Raw genomic sequence first — 16,348 nt, 5'->3', positions numbered from 1 at the left:
TCGTTTCTGGAGCACGGCAGCCACCTTCTTTGAGTAGTCTGCTCCACGGATGCTACCCTTCCCAGATCCCGGTTGGCGACTACGAACGGCACTTTGACTGCTCGCACAAGCTGCTGTTGCTACATTTGTTTGCTGTGTTGGTTTGACTGCGGGTTAAAACTTTTTAGGGCAACAGTGATCATTGCACGGCCAAAGGAAAGAGCAGAGAGGTAGAAGTGGAGGATATCGTTGCGGCAACTCTATGTTACCTCCGGCATTGAGATTTACGTCGCAAAAGGAGCCCAAACCAAGCCGAGTACGAACGTCCAGCCGAGTGTTCTGCCGCCCCGCTCGGGCGAGCTTCCAGCCGCGCCGAAGTACCGCAGCTGGGTCATGACGGGTGGCGAGGCCGACTCGCCGCTGACGGCTATAGTATGCCGCCGGTCATGCGGCATGGTGATGGAATGTCAGCACACAGCGGGCTGAAGACAGTGTGACACATGTTAACTGTTGGTCACTGCTTGCTCCACTTTGTGACTGCTACAAGAGTTGTTGCGAGTATTTGGAATTCGGGCTTTATGCCATTCAGTTGATCAAACGAGTGGGCAGAGGTGTAGTTTCTCGTCCATTGAGCGGGGGAGGGTGCTTCAGCCCTCTAACCTGAGCTCTAGCCTCGAACCTTGGCAAGAAAGTGGGCAAAATCTTTGAAGACACTCGTTTGTTGATATATTTGGAACAGTTTTTATGATTTCCACTGTTGAGTCCGCAAACTTATTTTGCAAAACTACTACCCCTGCTAACCACATCGAAAAAGACCTCAGAACGAATTTACTATCCTCCTAGACCTGAGCTGTTTCCCCGCCTTCAAGGATCGTGCGTGGCAGCCATTGGCCAACCGCCAGGCCTGTGGTGAGCTACAATAGGAATGTTCAGGAATGCTCTCGTTACCCCAGACCACCAAAACACCGAACATCACGGTTTTAGTCGTCGCTTCCGATGGACGCTCTTGGTCGCTGCGATCAGATGCATATCGGATCCAGCCTTTTGAGAGCACTTAACACAACCTCTCCTATTAACTGCACGTTTCGTGCCGGAAAAGAAACATTACTTATAAGACGCCAGAAAACACGCAGAAACTACATCTCCCAACTACTGTCCCATTCCTATGGCTACACTGCCGCAAAATGTATGAAAGTAAACTGTGGAGAGACAGTCGCAATATTCACATATGAAGGCTCACACTACAGCAGGTGCCTGGTGACCGGACTGGCACTCCCGCCAGTGCCGCCGCCGCCGCCGCTACCCGCCGGCGGCAGACCACTACACCGAGCCGAGGAGCGTCTCCACCTCGGCCAGCACGGCCACCAGCCTGCCGGCGTCGGCCGGCGGAGCGGCCGCCTCTCGCAGCCGCCGCAGTCGCGCCTCTATCCGGCCGATGACGTCGGTCGCCTCGCGGGCCTCGTATTCGGCGTCGAGGTCGGCCAGTAGGTCCATCTGGGCCAGGCTGGACCTGCCGGCTGCCCGGCGCGCTCCGGGGCGGCCGTCCCTCCGGGCGGTCCACACCGTCCGCCGGCTCCTGCGGACCGGCCGCAGCGGCCGGAGTGCGAGCGCCGCAGTCCTGGTGCCGCGGGTCAGCGCGCCCCGTCCCCTCCTGCGGCCGACACGCCCCGTCCGACTGGTCGCAGCCGGCCGGAGCACCGTCCGCCGGGCCGGAGGTCCGACGGCGGGGGTCCCGTCCGAACGGCGAGGCCTCTCGACGGCGACGGCTGGCAGCAGCAGCGCGGAGCCGGCCACAGAGCGCTGGTGGGCCGAGCGGCCGGCCGGCCATCAGGCGCAGGTAGCCGCTGACCCGAGCCTGCAGACCGGGCGGCGTCGCGACGGCGGCCGCCATCAGCTCCGGGCGCGGCGTGGCGCGCGCGAGCTGGCGAACGCTTCCAGGGCGCGCTGGCGGACCAGTCGATCCCCGTCCGTCAGCAGGCATCGGTACAGCTCTGCGGAGAGCACCACCACACGCTTGGTTAGCAGTGACGCCTATGAAAAGCGTCCGCGTGTCAAACGCACACACACATGTACCGGTAAAGGCCAATGTGTGATTACGAGACGAGATCTGTAATGCACCACGGGAAGGACAATCCCTCAGTAAGGATGTACGTGTATATATATATATATATATATATATATATATATATATATATATATATATATATATACATGGCTGCTACAGAAATGAATCGGACTGATTAGCACGAGGGATCATCATTGCGGAAGGAAAATCATGCAAAGGCTTGCTGACAAATAGTCTGGTTCAAAATACGTTGAACACAACCGATGTTTCACGTTACTTGCAAAGCAACAGCCCACACAGCAGCAGGCATTGTGATGGTACAATTAGCTCGACATGCTGGTTCTAGACCTAGCGAGCCGCCCAGGTATGTACACACCGGGCAGCACATCTGCCGAGACGGCGCGGCCGGGTCCGGGCCGGAGCTCTCGACCTGCAGTGACCCTGAGGAGAGTGACGACGGCCAGCCGCACCGGCACACTGCAGCTAGGCAGCCAGCCCAGAGCCAGCCGCACAACCTGAGGCAAAGAACCACGCCGCTGAGACAGACCAACAGCGCTTGGACTTCAGTCTGGTTTTCGCTTACTGGACTGGTGAGCAAAAGACCCCATAATTGAAATGCGAGATAAAAATTACCATTTCAAGGCCTTATAAGTTTTGAAATGTTAACAAAATGCTATTAATATTAAAAAATATTAAATTATGACAAAAAGCTATAGCAAAAGCTGAATTTTATTTCACACCATTCAGGATCTGACGCAGGATTCATCTTATATAACGCAGCAGCTCTCGAATAGCGGCATGCACTGGAATATTTCCTGAGGAGTGGAAAATCTCCGAGCGAGGGGATGCCACTTTTCGAGCACAGCAGACCACGGCAAGCTTCATTAGCACAGCAAACACATCACAGTAATGTTGCCCGTGTCCTGTCCCACGGCAGGGGCGTCCCCTCCCCGGTGCCGATAACCGCCGATTACCCCACATATTCAGTGTGTGGGTAGGAGCCGCTCCGAGCCCGGCTCCGAGCCTCGAGCCCGGCCCCGAGCCCGGCCCCGAGCCCGGTCCCGAGCCCGGCCCCGAGCCCGGCCCCGAGCCCGGCCACGGAGCCTGGCCCCGAGCCCGGCCCCGAGCGTTGTCCCGAGCGCGGCCCCGAGCCCGGCCAGGAGCCGTCCTGACCTCGGCCAGCCGTGCGTCAGTCAGCCGGTTCGGCCAGGGCCGCCGTGGCCGTCAGCAGAGCGGCGGCCAGCATGCCGGCGGCCGGACCGGCCACAAGTCGTCGGCAGCGCCGCCCCCACAGCCGCTCCAGGGAGGCCAGCTCGCCGGCACAAGCTGCGCAGCCGGCCGCCCACGTCCGCCGTACCCAGCGCGTCCGTCTGTAACGGCCACCACCTCTCAGAGCGGCAGCCGGTTGCTGGCTCGTGGTTTTTGCCATGTGCTGGCACAGGGCAAGAACACAACACCCTCTTGCCATGCGCTCGCGTAATGGCCACACCATTGCTTTGTCATGGCTTCATTGTAAGGCCAGGGCGTGAGTGAATACAAACGTGACACTGAAGGAGGCGATCGCACTTGTTGAAACAACACACCTCGGGAGTCTAAATCAGTGCGTCAGAGTTAATTTGGTGATTTGACAGTTCAGTTAAAAGTCAGTTGGCAGTTAGCAGTTCAGGAACGTATCCCAGCTGTTGAACATGGCGGAGGCATGAGTCACGTAATAGTTGTTTGTATACAAAAATGAGCGCGCTACCGGCGCCAGTGACGCCCTACTGGTGGCCAAACTGCGTCTGGCGGCAGCCGTACCAGCTGCAGCAGCTCTGGCCCTGTCAGGCTGCCCGGCCGCTCGGCCAGCGGCAGCGCCCGGCGCAGCAGCGCGGCCGTGTCGGCCGCCGGGCTGCCGGCGCGCAGCAGCTGAGCGCGGTGCTGGTCGGCCAGCAGTGGCCGCAGTCGGCGCAGCAGCCGCCAGAGGGCGGGCGAGCGGCGGCGGGCCAGCGCGCCGGCCGCCGCCGAGCAGTAGTCCCTGCACAGCTCGGCGGGGCCGTACCTGTGCAGGCAGGGAACGATGACGACACGGACAGGGGGCGCGACACAGCCCCCCCCCCCCCTACCGACCATGCTGCAGGCGGCAGAGATGCGCAGTGTCCCATACCGTACGCGTGCATACAGTGCCGTATGAGCCGTCAGGGCGGTTTACGTAACGACACTTCGCCCATCTGGCCAACGGCGTCTGATGCGCGCCAGCTAACCCTCCCTGATTCCTGAAGTAGCGCCTGCGGATCATTTCTTAATCAAAGAAGACAATCGCATCTTGCATACATACTTTGATGTCGCTATTCAATAGACAAACAGTCTCGAATCAGAGACACTGTAGTGTACATGCATATCCTCCCCCCCCCCCCCCCCACGCACTAGACAAACCACAACCCAATTACTGATGCAGTGGATGAGGCCCTCATCAGTTAACACTCCAGGCACACAGAGAGCACTAGCCTGGCGATTAAAACAGAGGACGTCGGCGGCGAGAAGCGCGCCCCAGACGCCAGACTGGCACAGGTGGCGCCACAGGTGTGTCTCGGTAGCGCGCAGCTCGGGCGCTGTCAGGCTCCCTGCCGGCAGGCACAGACAGTCAGTGGCCAATCGCCACCGCAGACCGGCTTCACGACAGGGAACGGGTACTGCATGCTTCGCATTTCAAAGAACCCCTGTCGAAGATCGGCAGGATTAAACAGAGTAACACGCTAAGTGGATGCATCGGCTGCGACTCGCATCGCCACAGGACCCGGCAGGACGATGTCCTGCGACACGGCGGGCGCCACTTGGACACCGTTCAGCATAAGAGGTACAAGCCAAAAGAGAGCAAACCCACAAAACGCACAGCATCGCTGACGGCTGAACCAGCCCAACGGCAGGTGCCCAGCTCGCGATCGGCCCACCCCGGCACACGCACCGGCCAGAGAGAGCCTCCCAGGCCACGCCACGACCGTGGAGTCTCCCCGGGCACGTACCGACCAGGGCGCAGACCGACACCAGGGTGTGCTCGTACAGGCTGACCCGGGGTCGATTGTGGATATCGGATTCCACGGGCGCGCCGCAGGCCAGCTCAACGTCACCTGCCGACACCCCGCCCGGCTGGCATGAGGAAGCGCTCGCTCCACTGCGTATCACGGTGTCGAGGTAAGTCGCACTGTATGTTTGTATGCAGACAATGAAGGAAACTGTACACTTTGAACACTTGCACACCACCTGCGTCCGCACCATTGCCGGCCGCATCAAATGTTATGGTTATATGGCCACGCCTCTGCACCAATTCCTTTGCTATAAACAACAGTCCTGGTTGTGAGCAAAGTACGCATTCGCAATCACGATTGCCAGCCGTCCCACTGCACCCATCCCCTCCCGTATTCGCTATTTAGTCGGCCACCACACGTCATGCACACGGATTCCACGTACAGCGCGGCAGCAGGTCCAGCGCGGCGGCCACCAGGTGGCGCCGGTCGGCACCGGCCGTCCACACGCCTCGTGACGCCTCCGGCAGGTGGCAGCACCGGCGGGCCAGCGCCAGGCAGCAGCGCAGCCGACAGAGCGGCCCGAGAGCCTCGCTGGCGTCCAGGGCCTCCCAGAACGGCTGCGGCGCAGCACAGATCAGACAGTGAGCTGGGTGAGAGGTCCGGTCTGTCCGGTCAAAGGTCCGGTCTGGGAAACCTTGGCGACGTGGCAGCGAGCAGCTGTGTGTGGCGACCACGCCTCAACGCCTGGCCGTCGGCGGGCGCCATCCGCGCCTCGTCATCACCCCTGCCGCATCACTGGTAATCGATCGACATTACATAATTGGAGGCAAGCGTGCATATCAGTAAATGTATACAACGACGAAGTAAAATAATGACAAGACGACTGAGACAAAACAAAAGAAAAATGCATTAACAGTCACGATGTATCAATTAATAATCCTACCTAATTTTATTTTCTACATAGCTTTACATAATTACATGATCCTACTACGACGCAAGACAATGTATGCCTATCATCCATGAACAAAATTGAATATTGCTAAATGGTCATCACTGCTCACCTCTGGGTATGCCTGATCCTCCATCATGCTGAAGAGCAGCGGCTCGGCGGCCACCGTCAGCTGACTGCTCAGCTGACTGAGCACAGCAGGGTCCAGGTCGTTTACGTGCGCGTCGGGGGCGGAGTACCTGCGGCAGTGGTGACACAGCTCATCAGACGATCATCAGCTGCCTTACATGTCATCTGCTTGGCAGGAGGTACAGTGGTGACACAGCTCATCAGACGATCATCAGCTGCCTTACATGTCATCTGCTTGGCAGGAGGTACAGCATCAACCGATTTGGTGGCACCTGCGGGGCGGCGGAGTGCCGAGACAGAGTAGCCGTAAGCAGGATGACCGTGACCAAATGGCGCTGATTTTGGCAGATCGCTTATGGTGATCTGTACGACGGCACTAATTTTGGCAGATCGGTTGTGGTGATCCGTACGCAGTCAGGTTAAACAATGGTGGAATGGCACTTCCCCTATCTATCACTAATGATAAAATCCCTTTGTATTACCTTTCCTTTCTTCCGCACATTAACGTATTAACGCAGAACGAATCCACACAACATTAACGCCGTAGTATTGCACCGAGCAGGTAAAATTTCCAGTAGCATACACATGGCGATTACCACCCGACTGCAATTCAATACCAGCTCGAACCTAAACACAGGCGGCAACTGGCGGGGCTCAGCTGCTGAGCTGAGCGAGAAATACAGCTGCTTCAGGATGCCTGCTGAGACACACGGGTCGAGTCGGTCGAGGGTCACGGGTCGAGTCGGGCACCTGCCCGGTGAGGGTGAACGCCAGCTCTGTGAGAGCGCCGAACGCGCCTGCTGAGACACACGGGTTGAGTCGGGCACCTGCCTGGTGAGGGTGAACGCCAGCTCTGTGAGAGCGCTGAACACGCCTGCTGAGACACACGGGTCGAGTCGGGCACCTGCCTGGTGAGGGTGAACGCCAGCTCTGTGAGAACGCTGAACGCGCCTGCTGAAACACACGGGTCGAGTCGGGCACCTGCCTGGTGAGGGTGAACGCCAGCTCTGTGAGAGCGCCGAACGCGCCTCGCGCCTGCGCTGTGTAGCTCTCACTCAGACCGACGGCCAGCTTCAGGTAGAAGCCGCACATCTTGAGCGCCTTCGACAGCGGCCGGCTCTGGTCACCGCCAGACGCCTGCGGAGCGGGTACAACGTTACAAGCTGCGACACATGACAGAGGATGAAACATACGTTAATGTCATTGCAACCCCAGGGTCCATATTCAAATGAGTTCATGGACCACAAACGCTGAACGGATTATGCCCGCTGAAAATCCTATTTGCATGCGGTGCTGTATCCAGTGCTCATGCGTGCTCATCTGCGCGCATTTTGATTGCAAACACCCTACACAGTTTGATAGCACATAGTGAAATTCTGACACTTTAAGACTTGCGATGTGTGGTGCAAATAAAACACAACCCGGGAGCGAAGCATGCCCTCAAGCAATTCAAGTGCAAAACGAGGCGTCGGTTACCATGTTCTGAACACCGTGTAATTCCGCCCTCGCGGGTTAACAAACGCCAGCCGTTCGCAGGCCGCCACAGGGCGCCGTTCTGACCTTGTCGGCGGCCGTCTGGCGTATTTCGGCCAGGCGGTCAGTGACCTCGCCGGCCATGAAGGTCAGCGCCCGTGGCAGGTCGGCGCTGGCCGGCAGCCGCTCCGGCAGCAGCTGGAGCAGGCGCAGGTAGCACTTCCAGGCCTCAGCCATGGCGCGAGCGTCCAGCCTGGTCAGAAGGCGACCGGTCACCGCCAGGTCGTCACAGACTGCCGAAGGTGACACGCTGTGTAACATGCGGCAGAAGGGCCACGCGTCGCACATTAGCAGCGGACGTACAGTATGTTACACTGGCAGCATGGATATACGGCATCATATACTAAAAGCAGGGGAAGACTATGTGACATATGGCAGCTGATGGTGCACAGTTTCACATCCTCATGACAGGGGTACCCTGTGTCATGCACTGTCGGCAGGGTGTGCAATGTCACACACTAGCAGCACGGGTTACTGCTGAGCTGCTTAGGGGATACCTCGAGTTCGAGGTCATTTACCGCCCTCTTCGAAACGTTTTCCTTGTTACGGTGCAATGGAGTTGTCATTATTTCAGTCACATTCGACACCTTATATTGATCTATGCACCAGTATTTGTATCCAATTTGGGACGAGAATGTGATTGCATAACGTGTTCTACTCCACAGCGTCGGCCCTGATCCAAACCGTGAGAAACACTGACAGGAGCGAACAGCATCCCACACAGCTGACAAGGTCACACAACACAGGACACAGCCGACAAAAGAGCACGGCAACACAAATATTCCAGCACACTGTGGAGCGCCACCAGCTGACAGCCGGAGCACACAGCATCCGATGGTGACCACGGAGCCAGCACAGACCGGCCCAGATCCACCTAAGCTCAGCACAGACAGGCCGAGACTCACCTGAAGTCAGCACGAACCGGCCCAGACCCACCAGAGCCACCTGGGGTCAGCACGGACCGGTCCAGACCCACCTGGGGTCAGCACAGACAAGCCCAGACCCACCTGAGGTCGGCACGGACCGGCGCAGACCCACCTGGGGTCAGTACAGACAAGTCCAGACCCACCTGAAGTGAGCACGCACCGGTCCAGACCCACCTGGGGTCAGCACGGACAAGCCCAGACCCACCTGAGGTGAGCACGGACAGGCCCAGACCCACCTGGTGTCAGCACGGACCGGCCCAGACCCACCTGGGGTCAGCACGGACCGGCCCAGACCCACCTGAGGTGAGCAAGGCCATGTCGTCCTCGGTCAGACCGTCAGAGGTGGCCAAAGAGCTGCAGAGTTGATGGAGGTGTGCCTGCAGGGTCGTGGCGGCGCGGAACAGCTGTGTGAGCGGCTCATTCACCGACTCCAGCACGCTGCCGTACATGCGCGAGCTGCGGTATACAACAGACAGGACCATGGTCACCGACTCCAGCATACGGCCGCGCGCCCGAGGGCTGCGGTACATGACAAGGGACTGCAGGTGATCTGCAGACTCAGTATCACATAAGCATGCATAAATATACTAACATGCAGCACAGATCGGCATTTAAAAATTCTTGCTGTAGGGTGTGCGGTATGTAAATATAAATTCATGCTGTCGGAATCTTGGCTCTCTGGCATCCCCATACACAATTCATGGGTGCTAATCTATTGCTTTGTGACCCCAAAACCAGACATCTGACCAGCCCAGCCCATTTGTCAAGCCTGTGGCACTTAGATCCTGGGTTGACCGCCACCCGGTTCAATGCTGATTGCCTGATTTTGAGCAAGGGGGAGGGGCAACCGGCAGTAGATCCCAAGCCGGGGTGTAATGGCATGTAAAATACTGACATCCCTGCCACCCAAATGGCTGGATATTAGAATACTGGCACAGATGGTGAGACACAGACTAGCCCGACTGAAATTTCACAAATTTTGTTTTTGGACGTGAAGATACATGCAGGGTTATGTTACACATAATTAAATTACAGATGATGGTAGAAAGACCAATTGAGACTTTATGCACCATGCAATTACAATTTAGAAGTGTGTGCGTGCGTGCGTGCGTGCGTGCGTGCGTGCGTGCGTGCGTGCATACGTGCGTGCGTGTGTGTGTCATTGGGGCTTTACGACGCACTCAGCTGCTGAGGCTATATGACGTCGCCTGCCTCTCACCCTGGCATGAATGGCGAGCACTGCGGGGAAATCGAACCCCGTACCTCTGGATTCCCAGACGGGCAGTCGTTAACGCAGACGCGTTAACCAGTACACTACTACACCCCATTAGAAGTGTGAGTAGCACTCCCATACCATAACATTTGGGAACTTGTAGGGCAATGGGGATGGGATGAACACCTTTAACGGTACCTGTCCTGGCAGTGTGAATAAGTAGCTTTGAGACTGTGGAAGGCATACTGTAAAAGATCAGTCATCAAAGAGGAGGATGTCCATTCCTTGTCTTGTGCATGTAGGCAGCAAGCAGAGATGCAGCCCAAAATATGAATGGGAGTCTGAAAATGGAATAGCAGTCACCAGGTTGAACTGAAGGTGTACATAATATAGACACTGCATGCTAACCATGATGTACATCATATGCTAGTTTCTTATAGATCCCACTTTCAGACCATATTTATAAATGGGGAAAACACCTTTGCATACCAAAAAAATATTTGTGAATAAAAATGGAATGCAAAAATAGCCTCACAAGTTTTGAACAATAAGCTTACAAAGATTACCATCTTGTGGAGATGGTAATCAAAAGGAGATGAACAAAATGCATGATTATTCTTACCCAGATGAGTTTCAAAACTTCTTGAACATTATCCCAAGCCTGTAAAGCCTCAAAGGCACTGTCACATGCTCTAATTGCAGGTGGGAGCAGGATTTTTAAACATGTTTTTAGCCTCTGACTCAGATGCCTTAATAATTGTTTTCTGAATAAAGGCATCAATGATTTGTGCTTGAAGAACAACATCACATGACTCCAAATGTCTGGGCACTTCATCCTGCAGCTCCTTGCATCTTGCATGCACTTGATGTTCCTCCAAAGTTTTTAGATGTGCCAAGAAATCACTTGCCATCCTTTTGCAGGTACCTAGAACATCACGACCAATGAAATACTGGCACATATACAATTGCGGGGCAACCAATGTGGTATTGATGCATCATTGCAGGCGTAATAAATACAAATGGCAGATATAACAAAATCGGTCATGGTGCACTAATAATATTAATATTAGTTTACACCGCTATATTACACTACACTGTCACCTTAGCCTACACTGTAATGAACCAACACAACTGCAGTGGACCGATAACAACTATTACAGGCCACATGCACAATCACCACATGCACAATTACAGGCCACCATGCTGATAAGGCATAGTTTTAGAGATTACTTTTCAGGCCCTTATGGCAATCAGCATCATTTTATAACTTATATATGCACAGTAAGCTAAATATCTTACCTCACTAAAGCAGGAATAGATATTTAATTGCCCAGATCTGAAATTGACTTTTTCTAGTTACTTGTGTGAGACCTTTTCTAAGATTGACTTGCTCAAACCTTGCACTACAACCAAAGGTCAGGAAACAAAATTATGTCATCTTTCATTTGAAATGAACTGATAATATCTCACATGTGGCTATGCTTGCAGTGCATTCACACATCAAACAATGGCACTGATCATTGATTGTCAGAAAACCAGCTGAACATAAGACCAAGCTCATATTATGATTAATCCCAGGGAAAATATCAAAGGAATCAATTTGAAATGACCAATCATTTACATACACAAGCAAACCTGTACAAATTACACAGTACTGACAAATATAGTTATAAATTGTTCAGGGGTGTGCATATCAGTTAAATAAGGGTGCAGTGGAGGAACAGGAATAGTACATGAATGAGGACCACATTATATAAGCTTGAGAAAGTTGGTTATCCATCAGGCAAGGAAAGAAGGCTTGAGCAGCGTAGAGTAACCAGTCAAATGAATGTTCACTGAACAAAAGGGATAGTAAATGAATCAAGGCTGTGTTGTATATGTTGGGAAAATTGGTTATCTCTGCAAGGGCAGAAGGTTCATACAAAGTGTAGAGAACCACATAACAGCTTATGGTGCAGTATGTGCTTGACCATCTGGTTACATAATTTAGGCTCCTAAATACAATGCCAGGACATTGAATAAAGAAACCAAACTTATCCAGAATGCTGACCTGCATACACATACCTATGGCCTGTGCATGGCAACATAAACCTATGACCCAATGGGTCTATGAGCCCTTCACTCCTATTAATGGACGCGAAGAGCCATATCTGTAGTTCAAAAGAACGCCCAAAAATTTAGTATGCTACCATATCTAGTACTGGCAGCAAGTGCCATTCACCATCGAAAGAGAATCTACTTGTTCGCTACAAGTTTAATGACTACACCGTACCACATTGTGCTAAAATTACCGAGTTTCGCTGCAAAGCAACACCCTTCGAGCATAGCTTTTTTACTCCCTCCCTCTTCCCATATATTATGTGAATTTGTCGCTCCTGCTTGATATCGTCTCACCACACATACCAAACACATATTTCCCTTCCAGAAGTTTTAAATTTGTATTCATAACCGAGCTCACTTGAAGCTTTCAGACATAAACAAGGCTCCACAGAACCTGGGCATCTATGGTTACATCCTACCTTCCCTACATCTAAACCATGCCTATGTATGCGCAGAGCAAGGGCATCAGGTGCATTTTCAAACTCGAGAGTCTCAGCGAGTCCAGCCGCTTGCATGCATCAAGTTCGGTTTGTTTACAAAATGCATTATCATCCACACCTATTTGTCAAATGTCTGATATTCACGCATGCCCAATTTTGGGGGTTACACCACACAAATACCATACCAGCAGAGCAAAGTCTGGCAAAAATAACAAGGCCTGGTAGATAATTTTACTCCACGTATTTTTTTTTACCCGAAGAAATCTGACCACTAGTTGCACCACTCCCGAAATGCAGGAGTGAAAAATTCAAGAATGCATTCTGAATAAAATCCCAAAGCTGAATGTCACCATTTCAGCGCTCCTTTTCATAGATTTTGAGTAGGATACGTTCATTACAAAATTTTGCCAAAAAGCCCAAAGTCTTTATATTTGTTTGATTACTTTTATTTTCTTGGCCTCATATGAATGCTCAACAACTTCAGTATGCCTTGCTTTCCGATAGTCTTTAAAGATGCCGTCTTTGGTTTAAAATGTTAACCAATTTTTGTGCATAAACGTTCCAACTGTAAACTTGCACGCGTTGTGTACATAAATTGGATTGATTTGGCGGCCCCGCCCAATTACATTTGATATGCACTCAAGAGTGAACAATTCATGGGGAATGAATGAAACAATTTGAAGCGCAGAATTTATTTTTACCGCCACTTTTGTATTGCTAAACCCCAAGTTAGCAGTTTTTGGGGTTCATGGTGTGGCTCAATACTGATCAATCAAAGCCATTCCAGTCGCGCTACCTTACCACGCTACATGATCCTATCGTAAATAGCTTTGGGACGGTACTGGCGCAGCTAGTGCAGAAGTATTTGGCGGTGAACTTCTGCCATTGAAAACTGTTCTCATGCAGACCTCCTCTTAATTATTCCCATTTTAATCTTGAAGATTGGAGGGTATGGTATGTGGTATATGGGGCATGGTGAGCATATTTATGTTTCGTGGTTGGATGAACGTGTCTTTCAGCAAGCGATACCAAAGATACTGACTTTTGTGGGGGGGGGGGGGGGGCAAGAAGGGGCCTGCCTTCAAAAAGCCAGTAAGTTTCTCCTGTGTGTCATATAATTGCTAACCTTACCTGCTTTCAACACATTATTTGCAACCCGATTTGGCCATTTTCTGTTTAAATCCATCTAGTTTGCTCATAAGACAAATAAGGATCCTACAAGACATGTAAGCTAATTAGTTGGTCCATACTCTTGATCATTTGCCTAAAATTTGTTGAAGTGGTCACTCATGTCTGCTCTAACAGGACGCTGCACGTATACACCCTCCAAAACGGACGGTGGCTACGCACCGGGCTTATACACTTTCCAAAAATCTTTCAGATAGTTGTGCGCACCAAGCACACGCGGATTGCCTGTTTTGAAGGGAAGCAAGTACAAACATGCAGCATCCCGTGCGAAAAGACGGCATCATCATCATCACATGCATCAGACGATCACGAAATCCGTCAACCCATTCTGAGCCAGCTCTTTCCTGATCACGAATTTTCGGCCATGCAATTTTCCAGCACGCTTACCATCCAGTGGATGGATGGTTGGCGTGCTGGTCTCGCACGCGGTAAGCCTGGGTTCGAATCCCGATGAAGGCCGCTGTTAAGTGGGTGGCTTCATGGCCTATCGGCGTAGTATGATGATACGTTTACGATACGTACGTTTTGGGGGGTGTATAAGCCCGATGCGTAACCCACCCTCCGATTTGGAGTGTGTATGTGTCCCATGCGTAGCCACCCTCCGATTTGGAGGGTGTATGCGCACTGCCTTAACTGAATGTTGTCTATATTTGTCATGGGTTACTGACTGGCAAATGACTGTACTGTAAATGTGCACTTTATCTCTTAACGCAGGAGTCCTCTAAGCTGCATAATAAGTGGAATGTGAGGTAGATATCGGTTTTTCAGCAAATGGGCAGACAATCCTATTTGAAATGCGCGGCCAACAAATGCCAAACTTTAGGTCCTCAACTATGCAAAACCAAACCGAAATGGATGTCTTCGCTGCAACTGAAAAGGCAAGTGACGAAACTTGTTTTGCTGCCATCCATAAGTTATGTTACATTTCAAGGAGAGAGATTGTTTTGTGGAGCATACCCGCTATTGCCCTTGACAGAGGCCAACTGTGACAGAACAATTTTTAAAAGTGTTTTGAACAGTTTTGGACTTGTGTGTTGTCAGCTTTGTCTGGTCTCAACAAGCTGACACAAATAAACTGAACCAAATCACACGCTGCAACAAGCCAAAATATGCTTTATCAAATTTGTATCACAACTGATGCTGTCAAGAAACAGATGAGGTGAGTTGAGATTATGTTCAGCATATGGGCTATGTTAGGTTAAATTGTTTAATTACATGGCAAGTGGCAGTAGCTATTTGCAAGAACCAGCAACTCAAAAATGCCTTTGTGATAAAAATCGGCTGGACAGGATGGGATGAGATAAGGCTTTTTTAGGTGACTGCTAGTTGGGTTACTTTCATAGAAATAAGAATTGTTATTTTGCAACATAATATTTGTATTTCAGTGACAACAGTGACATAATATTTGTATTTCCTGGCCCCATCTTAACAGAAGTCAGTGGTATGTCTATTGCCTGTTTGATTTGGTGATGTACTAATGTGCAGGACTCCAATGCTTTTTTTGCTTGGACCCTTGAGGCTTGTTCAATTTGTTGTTGTTACTCATGCTGCTGAGCTTCTTTGCCTTGTTTTTGCGTTTTAAAAAAAACCCTGTGGACGGGAAGTGCAAAGGGTGGTGTCTAAAAATCCGGCATATCAGACAGACACACAGGTCTTCCCAAAAGGCTTGTCTGATCGCCTTGAAACCTTAACACGCGCTCGGGTGGGGGGTCAAATTGACCCCCGCCCCAAAAGTTTTCCAGAATGGTTTCCGAACGGCGCGGCGCAGCCGCGCCCAATTTTGCATAGCTGTAGACAATGAAATAGCAGATTGTTTAGCACCAAAACTTAGACGTACGTTGCATGGTCGCTGACCTATGGCAGGTCAAAATCAGGTCATGGTTTCAGCGAAGGCGATTTCTAGGGAATCCTTCAATCTGATCCAACGACGGAGTGTTAGACGAAGCCATACATCTCTGAGATGCTTTCTTAGGCAACACAACAGTTGAATGAGCAAATTAAATTGACCTAGGGTCAACTATGAAAGTCACACCGAGGTCAAAACTAACTTGTTTTGTTACTCTAGGGCTTCCTGTACGGGATAAATGCTGATGCTCATTTCGAATTTATTGATGGCGGGAACCGCATTATGCATCTTTCATGAACTTGTTAGAGGTCAGAATAGATCCATGATCTAAAATAAATCAGGTCAACGCTTTGTTTTAGGAACATACTGTTTAGCGTTATCTTTGTCGCTTAGTCAAATGCAAAACTCGAAACAATCGTGCATGATTTTGGTCACCTTGACCTTCAAAGATCAAACAAGGTCACTGACCTTAAATAAGCATGTGACATTTTGCTTAGAAACGGTTATCTAGGTTCTGGGGGCACTTTGGACACCAACCTGAAACTTGACCTTGTTTGACCTTTTCGGATCCAAAGGTCATAACCTAGGAACCTAAAACTTTGACCTAAGTCAGTCACAGGTCAACACACTATGTAAATTTGGTGTTTTCTAGCTTTCTTAGTTCGCGAGATCTCAGGGGTCAAATTGACCCCCCACCCGAGCGAAGGGTATCTAGCTGGCCACCCGGGGGTGTGTTAATATAATCGATTCTGTGCATTGGGGTGAGTAATGGGGAGGCAACATAGAGACCTGACCTGATGTCAAACAGCTCGAAGACACGAGGGGAAATTTCGCAAGCAAATGCAGACAAAGAGATCTTAGAGCCCACTGACCGATCACTGTGAAACCTTCACAATTAGACTCTCCATACCATGCCCGTGAAGTTAACGATTTATTCAGCGATTTATTCGGCGACGAGTTCCGCTTTCTACGAGAGCA

General features: G+C 51.5%; 1 protein-coding gene and 1 long non-coding RNA gene across 2 annotated transcripts; both read right to left on the bottom strand.

Moving 5' to 3' along the window:
• Positions 1 to 1,900: 1,900 nt before the first annotated feature.
• LOC119099770 (uncharacterized) lies at positions 1,901 to 3,295 on the bottom strand. Its single transcript, XR_005094417.1, has 3 exons — positions 3,218 to 3,295; positions 2,421 to 2,559; positions 1,901 to 1,970 (listed from the first exon to the last, which is right to left on the bottom strand). It is a non-coding gene; the product is annotated as an uncharacterized LOC119099770 (long non-coding RNA).
• An 847-nt stretch (positions 3,296 to 4,142) lies between these two features.
• On the bottom strand, positions 4,143 to 10,490 carry LOC119100076 (uncharacterized protein C1orf112 homolog). The gene is made up of 10 exons (XM_037223190.1): positions 10,419 to 10,490; positions 9,995 to 10,137; positions 8,882 to 9,039; positions 7,685 to 7,890; positions 7,110 to 7,261; positions 6,108 to 6,234; positions 5,489 to 5,663; positions 5,044 to 5,148; positions 4,529 to 4,644; positions 4,143 to 4,154 (listed from the first exon to the last, which is right to left on the bottom strand). Exons 2-10 carry the CDS (start codon positions 10,057 to 10,059, stop codon positions 4,143 to 4,145), a joined length of 1,116 nt encoding a protein of 371 aa, XP_037079085.1. The 5' UTR covers positions 10,060 to 10,137; positions 10,419 to 10,490.
• Positions 10,491 to 16,348: the final 5,858 nt, after the last annotated feature.

The sequence above is a fragment of the Pollicipes pollicipes genome, unplaced genomic scaffold (genome assembly GCF_011947565.3).
Source record: "Pollicipes pollicipes isolate AB1234 unplaced genomic scaffold, Ppol_2.1 Scaffold_4881;HRSCAF=5763_pilon_pilon_pilon, whole genome shotgun sequence".
Taxonomy (NCBI): domain Eukaryota; kingdom Metazoa; phylum Arthropoda; class Thecostraca; order Pollicipedomorpha; family Pollicipedidae; genus Pollicipes; species Pollicipes pollicipes.
This window is presented reverse-complemented; position numbering and strand designations above follow the sequence as displayed.

What these genes read in the sequence shown, in the direction of transcription:
- LOC119100076 (XM_037223190.1), bottom strand. Translation starts at nt 10,059, where the DNA reads ATGACTGATCTTTTACAGTATGCCTTCCACAGTCTCAAAGCTACTTAT. An exon ending in GCCAGACGGCCGCCGACAAG is followed by an intron (nt 7,262 to 7,684) that starts GTCAGAACGGCG and finishes CCCGCTCCGCAG; the next exon opens with GCGTCTGGCGGTGACCAGAG. An exon ending in GTCGGTCTGCGCCCTGGTCG is followed by an intron (nt 4,645 to 5,043) that starts GTACGTGCCCGG and finishes GCCTGCCGGCAG; the next exon opens with GGAGCCTGACAGCGCCCGAG.